The sequence below is a fragment of the Poeciliopsis prolifica genome, unplaced genomic scaffold (genome assembly GCF_027474105.1).
Source record: "Poeciliopsis prolifica strain line A6 unplaced genomic scaffold, Auburn_PproV2 SCAFFOLD023, whole genome shotgun sequence".
Lineage (NCBI taxonomy): Eukaryota > Metazoa > Chordata > Actinopteri > Cyprinodontiformes > Poeciliidae > Poeciliopsis > Poeciliopsis prolifica.
The window spans coordinates 1,411,352-1,424,000 of record NW_026562398.1 but is presented as its reverse complement, the minus strand read 5'-3'; the positions used below and the strand labels follow the sequence as shown (position 1 = coordinate 1,424,000).

Here is a 12,649-nt window from a genome sequence, read left to right as displayed (position 1 = left end):
AAAACAGTCCACACAGTCTTGAACCCACATCTCCATGTACTAAATACTATTCACATCGCCTCACAGTGAAATCCCCGTATGGCAAATTTGCTCCCCTAGTCTTTACCCATGCACTACCTTTTTGTACCCATAACAAACCATTTCACAGCCAGGAACATAACCTGTGTTTATAAGTTTATTTCTCTTTGTTTTCAATTCCTTTGGTGAATTATCAAGCAAAAATATTCATAACAATATTCAGGCATCATTTAATTTATTCATTACTTTTTGAAGACAAACATGTTTCTATTCATTGTGGTTCTTATCCATGTCTGGCTCAGTTTAATCTTATAAAATGTAACAGTCTCTTAATCAAACAAAAACAACTTATCAGAATTACATAAGTACATTCCTTTAAAGTAGGCGATGAGAATATTGGAGAAACCTACTTTAAATCATGGATTATGAAAGCAAGGGTGGTAAATAATGCATGCTCTATCTGAAACGTTCTGTACAAACCAAGTCCTTATTGCATCTTATTGATTCAGCTCTGTAGATAGAAAGCAAGGACAATAGCAGACTACCAAGTTTTCTCCATCTGCAAATATGACTGGACAGTTTGAAGTCGTCTGCTTCCTGCATTTTGCATTCTGCAAACGTTTGCATATCATTTTAAATTTGGTGAATTTCAAATAATGCAATGTAACGCCTTCAGCCAGGTTCATACAGTAGATCTCTGTCAATATCAATTTTTCCAATCCCAATCTGCCTCCAACTTCCCCTCTGTTGACATAAAAACAATTCAAGATATATATTCCTTACAGCTGGGTAAATTGGACACTGCTGCTGCGGGCTTCTCTCATGTAGCCACCAGTTAATCACCCTATTTGTAGGACTATGTGAGTGTATGTATACTTGTACTTTAATGATACTGCCGGCTCTAATAACTGTGTGCGTGTCACAGCGGTTTCATTTATTCTGTCCCAATGTTCCAGTGTCAAACCAGTTCTAGTTCCCATTATCTTCCACTCCACTGAATCATCCCCTTATTATCATCAAGAGTCACACACAATCAAACACAAACTCTGACGCACACAAAAACATACCCTAATTATCCCACAGATACATCATTTTAACAAATGGGCTATTAATAGCACATGGGTGAACAAGCCTTTTTAACACTGTTTTTTTTTATTTATTTCTGTTTGACAGACAGATGCATAATTCCATGAATATGCTATTATAACCTTATATGTTAATATGCTGGATTATCATGGACAATCTAGGAAAGAGTTTCACTATCTACCCCTTAATTATTTCACTTTCTTCTGAGTTTGTCACAGGGTCATCACAGTGTCTCTAAGCTAAATCCACACAGGCTTGAAAGGTTCAAGAAATGCAGCTTAATTTGTACTTGTACATTTTAAAAATCTTTTCTGTTTTACAGGAACCACAAAACATTTCACAAACTTAAGATCCGTCCCATTCCGAAAAGGCTTCTTTCCAAAACTTGGCGACTCATCCGATCAAAAGCAAAATGTAAATGTGAGGAAGCACAAGTGCAAAAAGCACATACAGTTGAACTGTGTCTGCAAAAGTATGTGTGATTGCTCCTGCCAAGACCCAAAGCCTGCAGTGCTCCAGTGACCTGTTATGTAGGGCGAGACCGAAACGCTGGGATGACAGCTTAGAACCCGCCCCCACTAACTCTGACTGACAGTCTGGTAACCTCGGCTGCCTCTCGAGACAATAGATCAGTCTTGGTTTCACTTTAACATCTGTCATTTCAACTTTGACAAAAGCACATTTTTTATACTTAATATGATGACTTAAGGAAACAGCAATGTCAGGTTGAACGAAAATATTGTTTCTCAAAATGTTCTAGCAATCTGATGTTTAATTTTCCCAGTGTATTCACAAACACATCAGTGTCTTTCAGTCCTACAGTCTATAGTGGTGGTTCAAAAATCTGCAGTCGAAAATCAACAACTGTGAATTTTTGAGGTGCTCTTTGGAAATCAAAAATAAGAAATCAAAAATGATCATTTCAAAATATATTTAGCTATACGTCTGGATGAGGTTTTACAAATACATAAAAGCTTGATACTGGCTGTTAATATGATTTGCAATGTCATTGTGTAACTTTTATAGAAGAATACATACATTTTTTTAAATATTAAAACTTAAAACTGTCACCATGTCCTGACAGATAATCTGTAAAAAATGGATCCCATAGGCCTGTTATCTGCAGAAATAAACACACCACTCAGTCAGAAACAACCAGAGCCAATAGAAAAAAAGAAAATGGATTATATATATGTCTCAAGTTAGTGGCACATGAATCTCGCAAAATTCATACAAAGAAAAGTTTGGGTTAGTGTGTAAGGGCATATAGAAAGAGCTTATTGAGCAAAGAGCAAAGTCTAGACCCAAATTGAGTTAGACATTTTCAAAAAAGTTGAATTAAAGTAGTGACTCAAGTTGGCTGACGACAAATGCAAACGATATATTTCCAACTTTCATTTATAAACTAATTTGAAAAGCATTTCTCTTTTTCCTTCAAAGTCATAACTAGGCATAAGTCCTTGTATGCATATCTCAAAAGTACCAGAAAAATCTCTTTTAGTTGCATCCTGTATAACTAGATGTGAAGCCCTATTTGGTACCAGATTGGTAACCGGATGTCACACTCTAAATTACTATGAATTTGCAGGATAACAGGAGAAGACACATGTACATACTGGCTAAAAACAGCATGTCTTTACAGCCTTCAGGACATCTTCTGGAATGTGGCATTATTGACAGTATATATCTGTGAAAAATCAGATTACATGCTGAAACTTGCTTGTTATTTTCAGCTACTACAAACTGCTACTATACTCTGACGGACGCGCTTTTGCAACATGTATTTCACATTGTGACTTTTAATGCTGCTATATGGCTCTTTAAAAAAGACATTAGTTCCCTTGAGATGAGTTAGCATGTGAGAGAAAAATCTAAAAGTTTGTGAAATAAAAATGTCACATGTTCAGTAAGCATGGAAAAAATTGGAAAACTAAAGCATATATCTATTTTAAGAATCTCCAGTGATATTTAAAGGACGGCATCAGACAGGCAGAATGAAATGTTGCAGAGCAACAATACAACAGGTTATAGGTTGCATGGTGCATTTTACATTTAATATGAGAAGGAAGCTCCACATCCTGTATAATTAATGTGTTTTTCCACACTGTAATAGATTTGAAGCCATTTAACTTAGAAGCAAAAGTTAAAAATTGTCTTAAAACCATGAGTAAAATTTACTTTTAGACATCAGTTAAATTAATGCTGATAATGCAACAATTATATGTAAACATTGGAAAACATTTATACATTCTGTGCACAAAACTAATCTAAAAACTTTAGTTTAAGAGAGAGAATAAGAAGTGTAAACCTGAGAGTTTTTACGCTACAAATTTGCTTTAAATTGATACTAAATTTTCCCTTTGTTTAGAATTAGTTTTCAAATGTTTATGTTTAAGCTTTTGAAATGCTCGCAGCTTAGGGAATAATATTCTCTGATGTCAATCACAATGGATGTCCTGATTATTTTTAAGAAAATGAAGGTTGTGCTAAATTGTGCAACCGTCCACCCCAAATAGTAAAAGAATCAGAGTTCTTTTCCCAGTCAAACTTTTTCAAGTAACACTTTTATTCAGACATTGATGCCATTAGGCGGTCTTTGTTTGTCTTGCAAATGATGGGAGGTAGAACGGGGATTCAACACAACGTTTATGCTTCCTAGCAGCCAAGCAACTGTAACAGCCAACCCCTAAATGTAAATCAAATTGCCTTGATCTATTGGATGCAAGGCAAAAAGGCAACAGGACATAATCTCTTATCAGTATCACACATTGCACAAATCGTGTTGAAGTGTGCTATGACTGAATAGATAACTAGACCCCAGCTAAGAGCAGTTTCATCAGAAGTGGTGAGTTTTTTTTCCATGCATGTTTTTGTTATACAGTGCTGGATTTACCTTATAAGCTTACATGAGTGCGAGACATGAGTGTCATTATTATTGATCTATGCATGTCAAAGGGCTATTTAAAGAGCTGCTTGGCTTTATTGGTTTATGATAGACCTGTTTTTCAAAACGGACAATTGAAGCTGGAGGCAATAGTACTTGACATAAAATCTACATGTACACAAATCATAAGTCAGAGGTTGTTTTTCTTGTTTGACCTGTGCAAGACAGACTATTTTTTACCATTAAATGAAACATATAACTTATGTTTCATTTAATTACATATTGATTTACTTCACAAAAATATACATACCTAAAAAAGAAACATTCATGACCTCCAGGTTATGCACTCCTATATTAAATCCAGTAAACATGAGCAAACATCCAAGAGCATTGAGCTACATTTGAGCAACTCTTGCTCAACACCCCAGCTGTCGAGGTGACACGCTGACTCTTGGCTGCCCATTGACATGGTAAATCGAGGGCTCATTCTAGCATAAATGTGAAAGCCAAGGGAGGCCTTGGACTTTGCCAGAGCTTTATATGGAAACTTTGCATGAATACATACACAGAAAGGAACAGGAGCAATGCAGCAAAACATGAACAAGGGATATAAGTTAGATGAATGCAACAGCAGGTGAGCCGTGCAGAGGTAAAACTGATTAAAAAGTATGAAAATATAGGCAGGAAGAGCGAGAGCAGCGGAGGAAAGGAAGCACTAAATGTGTGATAAGAGGGGAAGACAGAAAATTGATTTCTATTTTTGGAGGAGGTAAGACCATTCGGCGGAAAAAGTCTAAAACATATTTGAACTAACAGCGAAGAAACACACACACTTGAATTCTTCCATATAAACTCACATAATCTCACATGCCGATGAGACCTGCAAGAGATCACGCAAGGAGATTGCTTTCTGGAACTTAATTGCTTTTCGAGTGGATGAGCATGACTTCTGCTCCTAAATGCGAGAGGATGTATGGCTTGTTAGGGTGTAACTGGAGCCATCAGCAATTTGGTTAGACGGACAATCTCCACAGAAGGGTTTACTGACCCCAGCAACTCAGTAGGAGGAGATGCCTAACCTATTAACAAAGAGTGAAAAGCTCCAAGCTTGCGCTCTCACACAAGGCCACACTTAATTAGGCTGTTTGTTTAGCACACTCTAATGGAGAGGACAGCACACCGTGTGAGAAGGTTGCTTGAAACTGTGAGCTGAAAGACATCTGGCCAAGGATAACACAAAGGACAAAAACAGCCCAACAAGCCCTCTTTTCTTTTAGTGCGTCTCATTTTGTTTGGACAGATGGTGATGACAGAAAGCAACAACAGATAAAATGTGAAAACTTTAAATTCAGTAAGTTCTCTTTTCATTTGACAAGATGTGTCACGTTACTTGGGGCAAAGAATAATTGAGTTGACATGTTTCAAATCAACAAATGATTGAAATTATATCTAAATCGGTGCAATCCTTCAGCAAAATTATAACTTTCTTTATTTTCCCCTCATTCCGCCTCTTCCAGTTCCCTCCTTAATCGCTCCATTGCTGAGTAGATGGCTAATTAAAGGAAAGAAATTGGATATGGGCCTTTGCGCACTCTAATTCAGGAAAAAAAAGAAGCCACGAGAGGGAGGTAGAAATGTCAGACCCAAGATGAGGACACAGGATCAGACAGGTAACGCCTTGTCCTCTGGGTAAGCATTTAAGTGATGGCAAAATGTAGCAACAGTGAGAGCAGAGGACTAACCCAAAGAGACATCTGAGGTGTGATGGTTTAGGGCATAATCCAAAACGCACCTCAATCTTCTTATGCTAATCCACTCTTGATTTATCCTGTGGTGATCTTGTCCTCTTTGACCACTATTTCACTCTTGAACAGAGGAATACTTCTATATCCATTAAAGTCTTAAATGCTCAAACAGGGTTTAAACCATGTTGGGTCTCTGTTTACAGCAAGTTATCACTGAGGCTGAACATTCAGATTACATTAGGCATTTTCTCAGGCTTGTTTAACAAATTCAGGGTATTTGTAAGTCTTGCCAGTATGACTTTCAAGTAGATGCAGGTAAATTTATTTGCTGGGGCTATTAAATTCATTTTATTAGCAAAGCAAATTTATTTTGCATGTGCAAAAATGAGTTTGCACATGCTATAAATCTTGAACTAGACATAAAAATTCATTTGTTTCTAAAAGTATGTCAGTAGGCAAAGAGCACATGAGACATTATAGATGCAATTGACAGAAAAACTTTGTATTTATTTTTGTTTATGTGAATTACTGGTGCAGCAGATGGCATCGTCAAATACCAGAGCATTTTGTGTTATGCAGACTGCAGAGTATAAATCTTGTATGCTGAAAGCTGATAGCTATTTTGGCAAATATTTTTTTTGTTTTTAATTCAATACTCACTGCATATAAGGCAGAATAAAAACTTGATTTTTCTTTCTTTTTTTTTTAAACCAGGTAAAATCCAATGGAGATCCAGATCTCATTTGGAAGAGGGCAGAAATCTGCAACACACAGCAACGTTATTATGCAAAAGCAAATCAAATTTAACCATATACGCAAGTTTGAAACAATTTTTTAAAAGCAATGCCATTGACTAATAAAATGATGTTGCTTGATTTTGAGAAGCGATCAAAATAACTCCAAGGAAATAAGATTGGACATCATGAATTCAGACTAGAGTTGACTCTATGCTACAGGAGCCATAGCGCTGAATTTTTGCATCCCTTTTCTCATGATTCCATCAATTTTGAGAACTTCTTCAGGTCCTGAAGCAGCTAAACAGCCCCAGACCATCACACTACCATCATGTTTAATGTTCTTTATTTAAAACATTATAATCGTATGCTTAATGTGACAGGACACAGAGTTCCAGTATTGCTCTTCAGTCCACAGAATATTGTTCAAATAACTCTTACAGATCACCAATATGGTACTGTATTTGGCAAATGTGAGATGGGCTTTGTATTGTTTTTAGCCAGTCGAGGTTTCTACGTTTGAGATCTACCACGGGTGTCATTTTTGCCAAATTTTTTTCTAGTTGTTGAATGGCAGATTCTCATTTTCTCATGTAGGCAATGAGGCCTATATAGCTCCACAGTCACCCCTGGGAAGGTTACATTACTGTTACAAGTTTTCTTTAGTTGTGCATAATGATTCGCTGGAGTCTTTACAAAGTGCAGTACTAATAAACATGACTCTAGGAATGGCTTCTATGATAGCAAGGAAATACAAAGGATATTTCAGTGCAAATAATAGTCACAGTTTGGAAAACCTATTCTGAAGTGTTTGTGGTTGTTCTTATGCATTTAAGATGCCCTTTCATTAAATGCGTATCTAAACATACCTGCAAGAAATAATAGCAAAAACCAATGACTGTGCTCTCAAGCTGAACGACAAGTTTATACACACTTAAGGTCCAGGTTTGTGAGCGCATTTTGAAACGTGCCATTCCTGGTTCAGTTATGGAAACACATCCATCTCTGTCTGCTCTCTCTCTTTGTCTGTCCACTTCATATTTATTCTGCTCTGTGTGGATCTAAAATCCACAGGATCAGGTCAGGAGCAACTACAGGCCACCAGAGGATCAGGGTAGTGATGATGGATGATAGCAGTGCTTGTGAGTGGGTGGGTGCATACACATTTAGTAGGACTCTCTATGCATTAAAGTGACACTCCCCCCCCCCCCCCTGCTGTGAGGGATGATAATGGATGGTGGGGAATGAGGTTAGGCTCTTGCCTGCCTTACATGCATGTCCACATAGAAAATCCCTGTAAAACCTCACAGCAGATCTGGAACAGAGGAGGCTAAGGCTCTATTACCAAATCAGTTAACTCCAAACGCTTTAAAACCATTTGGCTCCATCACCAAATGCATCAAATGGACCGTCATCAGCAGGCGATGCAATACACACCAGGGAATAGACAACAAGGGTGTGTTCATGTGCTTACTGCTCCTCCCCCCATGCGTTTCCTTAACTGTGACACTAGAAACCTCTTTTGCTTCATCTAACATAAACATATCCACAAAATAAAAATGCACATGTTCAGACGCACACTCAGTCTGAATTACTTAGTTAGCGCAGGCTTCTCCTGCAAGCGGGGAATTGTTTCACAGCTGAACAATGGTGTCACCTGATCAAAGGAGTTACGCTTTATGTGACACTCCTGATGATTCTTCATCAAGACATACCCACTATTTGAAGATACAAATCAGTGTTTCAGAGAAAGAATGCCTCGTGCATTTCAATAATACAGTTCTCAATTAAATGTCCATTGAATGTTGTCATGCCCAGTGAGGTCGGAATAAATAAATAGCTTAGGTTTTGATTGTGTTCCAGCTGTGCAGTCACCTCCCCGTAGGCTATCAGGTTGCTGAAGAGCACAGCTATGCTGAAGAGCACAGCTATGTTTGTGTCCGTGTGTATGTACATTTTTCTGGCAGCAAGCGGATGGATGACAGCCATCCTGACATTCTCAGCATCGGCACAAATCTTTAGATATCTAGCTGAGCCTGGTCAGCCTTGTCTCTTTGAGCATAAAAACAATAGGCTTTTGGTTATTTTCTCTCTAAAAATAAAGTTCCTCTTGTAGACAATGTGCTTTTGGTCTGTTTAGTGGTGAAGTGTGTATAGGAGAGGCAGGAGACAAAGACTGATGTCTTTGTATTGGCTGCTTATCTCTGATTTGACTAAACTCCCAAAGTTTCAGAGATAAGCAAGGCTACATTCCAGAAAAAAAATAAATAAATCACCTACTCAAGATTTTTTAACATAGGAACGTAGCGTTTATTGATGGCTAGCAGTAAATGTACTGTAAATTACATAAGATCCAATTAATATTTAAAGGCAGCTTTCAATTCAACATTTTCTACCCTTCTTTTTGTCTGCCGTCTTTTATTAGAAACGCAGCATCACACAACGTGTGATGGAGCTGTCACTGTCAAACACAGTTTCATGAATGTCTTTGAACAGAACAGTTCAAAATCAGTTCAAAATGTAAGCTGTCCTTAACTTATGTTAGAAATGAGCAGAAGCTTTAATCACTACAACATCAGTATCTGGATATATGTACAGATATAAAGTATAGAGAGTATTAGTCCTTCCCTTAGCTCTGACATCTTGTAATGACAGAACATTGTGGATTTCCAAATCCCCAATATTCTATGACATAGAGAGCTTGAAAACAATAAAATAAGTCAGCCTGAAGATTTGATAAATGTAAATCCTATTAAATCTCATTCCAACACTAAAGAATGTTGTTGTAAGTACAATTTAGTAGTGCTTACATATGATGCGATCATGGAGCACAAGAAGATACGACTTTTTCAAAATCCTTAGCAGAGTAGGATCAGTCCAGCTGATTATAAACAAAGTTAAAGAAAGAAAAATAATTCAGTCAGTAAAATACATTTACACAACATTGAAGATGTCTATGTAATTTAAGTAGCCATTTAAGCATTTGTGTAAATGTAAAAATAAAAAAAAATAAAAAACAGGCTTTGCAATTTGTAGTACCTACTGGTCAGCAGGTGACACCTGCCAAACAATGACACTGCAAACTAAAAGCAAATTGAAAACAATCTGAACTTAAATGTTTTACTGAACAAGCCTGACCTATATGAACTCATACACCCTATGTTAGCATCCAGTGTCTCACAGGGTGTCCTTATCCAGTTTCAACAGTAAAAGAAATAAGGTTTTCACTCTCTTTTATTCTTTGCACCAACATGCATTAAAGTTTAAATGGAACAGTGGCACTTTGTGACATCAGTGCCCAGGGCACTGCATAAATCAATGCTGCTTAAGCAAACTTCGGTTCAATTATAGATAGTTCAATGTATAACTTCAGGCAAAGACACCATGTGGCCATGACATTACAACCACTGACAGATAAAGGGAGCAACACTGATCTTCTTATTGTAGAGCAATGTACTCCAAATGGAAGATGCCTCGATATTTTAAAAAATTAAATGGGGTAATGGGTCAGAACGATTTTGATATAAGAAGGAGAAGCTGGAAATCATGAACGTATACCAACTTGTGTATTACACTAGTGTATTTTTGACTGATTTTCCAAAATAGACACAGATAGAAAACATATGCAGCAAAACAGAGATGTTCCAACACACATTATTGTTCTTGAGGAGAAAAAAAATAAGCTTTGATTAGACTTCACTTAAGTTTGCTAGCCTGCAATAAAAAACCAACCAGCCATGCAAAGGATAGACGGAGTAGAGAGGGAAACAAAGAGGGCAAACAGCGCAGATGTGTTAAAGTAAAGTTAAAGCACAAGAATGCTAAATTGTGTGTCTTTGCTCCTTTAAGCTAAAAGGAGGTCGGAGAAGACAAACCCTGGACTTACATAGAAGCACACATTTCAAGCTGAGGCAGCAAAACACATGACCTCATCACTTATTCATCAAAGTTGCAAGGATTCTGTGTTTGATTTGCAAGATTTTGTAACTAGTGAGTATGATTACATAGTCTCTTTTCTTGCTTTTTAAGAAACAGAAATGAAAACATACTTTACTCAAGATGGAACTATTGTAGGACAGTACAAGTCAATTGTATTTTCATTTAGGGCTAATAAAGAAAAACTAAATCAACATCATTGCTTAATTAATTTGTTAAATGTAATAATTATAGAACAAAGCGCATGAAAAAGCATTGTCATAAAGTGGCAATTGTAATTTAGTCATTTTGAAACGGTGGAAAAGGAACAGAAACACCAAAGATGAGGAATAAAAATGCTTCTAGTTAAATTGAATATTAGTCCCAAAATGCATTATTCCTGGATCCAGGACCCAACTACATATATGTACAGTGGAAGAAAACTATTTTACCAGCAGCTCCTAAATAAATATCACAAAATCCTTTCTATGCTCCACTTTTTCACAGTTTAAAAATGCATAACATAGCAAAGATAGAAGAAATCACGTAAAGTTTTTTTTTTTTTAAATTGACAAAAATTCCTAATCTAAACAGCAAGGACCGTGTCAACAACTTTAAGTGTCGGCAGTGCTGTGAATGCCTGAATAAACAGGCAGCTCTGTTTGTGCGGATCTTCTGACGTGAGGCTTTCACGGGCACAACTCACAAGTCCGATCCGAACAAAGTCTGCCAGAGAACTGTCCGGCCGAGATGCTCCGCAAACTGAGCGCTCTTACCGTCCACAGCCATGGTCGGTCTCAGCGTGTATCTCTCCGTGGTGTCAACAGGACTCCCTCATCCTCCCGGAGAGATGAAAAAAAAAAAGTAGGTTACTGACGGAGAGGACGAAGCGCCTTTTAACCCGCTACGTGGGCATTGGAGGAAGCGCTTCATGCAGCCGCGCTGAGGATAAAGGAAACGCGCCTCACGCCGCCGCTCTTCGTCGGCTCACGGCCATTTATTTGTCCGGGACGTCGGGACCAGTCCGACACACACGAGGCTGCTCCTCCCGTGTCTCCGCCCCCTCTCCCGTACCTGACCGCCGGGAGACAAAAAGGTCATCACGCCCCGACGGCAGCTGTTCGTGGGCGCACAGGAGACACGGCGACCCGTCTGTTCCTGGCGCAGGAGACAAACACGCATTTGAATGAAACCACTAATTGCTTTTAAGTGGCACCTGTCGGTTTGTTCCACTGGGTCAGTTGTTTACTGAAAATCTACCAGAAAAAAAAAGGATGAAAAACATGTCAATTATTGTTACTTTGTAGAGTATTGTCAATTAATCTATAAAAAGAAGTTCATTAAAAAAAACTAGCAATTAATGTAAACTACAGATTTTTTGCAGGTGTACTTCTTAGTTTTGATCACCAAATATTTTATTTTTGTTAGAGTTCTTGTCTGAAATATGCCTATGTTCGTTCAATTACAAAGTCCCATTGAGAGCAGAGAGGTATGAGGGTGATCTGACCAAGATTTCCCTTTTAATCTAACTGAAGTCATTGCCAGTCTGGAGGATGATTATCCAAAAGTTGGAGCCACAATTTAGGTGTGACTGACAATAGCAAAGTCCCCATAAGTCAAACTGGGTTCTTGTCAAATAATAGAAAAATAACGACAATTGCAATAATAGTGAGAATGCCAAAGAGAAATGGCTGGATAAATCTCATTATGTAAAAGCTTGTGATGTAATTCTGAATTAATTTTAAAAATAGATTTTCTTTCAAATACCTGCAACAAGTTTATTTTTCTTCTTTTCCCTCAAGGGAAGCAGAATATAAACTGTCACGATTCCTTGTTTCCTTTGTTCTTTTTGCAATGATTTATGCTGCTCCTCTGCTGATAGCCTCTCCTTTACCTGCTGATTAACTTATTGCTCTTGCCTGCGCCTTTGTTCGTCCTCCTGCTGCTTAGTGCTGGCTCTCACCTGTGCTGCTAGCTAAGGAAACTCCTGCTCTGCTCTCCTGATTTCGTACCTGACCTGTTTTCTGCTTCCTGACCACTGCCTCTGCTTCTCTGAGTTACTCTGATTTTGGCTCTGAGCCTCGATTTATGTCCCTGGACCTTGATTACTGATTCTGCATCTGTTTTGCTTTTGCACCTAACCCCATTCCTTCTTGCACATTCATACAGTTTCTGTTAATAAAAACTGTTCGACTCTTTCTGTGATGCCGTTTGTGTTTTGGGTCCAAACCTACTGATTCCATTGCAACATACAATACAAGTTGGCA

The 12,649-nt window shown here is 37.9% G+C and overlaps 1 protein-coding gene across 1 annotated transcript in view; it reads right to left on the bottom strand.

Moving 5' to 3' along the window:
- LOC129370461 (sterile alpha motif domain-containing protein 10-like) overlaps positions 1-11,519 on the bottom strand; it is a 51,210-nt gene extending 39,691 nt beyond the window's left edge. The window contains exon 1 of the mRNA XM_055046475.1: positions 11,159-11,519. Coding sequence (XP_054902450.1) covers positions 11,159-11,171 — 13 coding nt within the window. The 5' untranslated portion in view covers positions 11,172-11,519. The remainder of the gene's footprint in view (positions 1-11,158) is intronic.
- Positions 11,520-12,649: the final 1,130 nt, after the last annotated feature.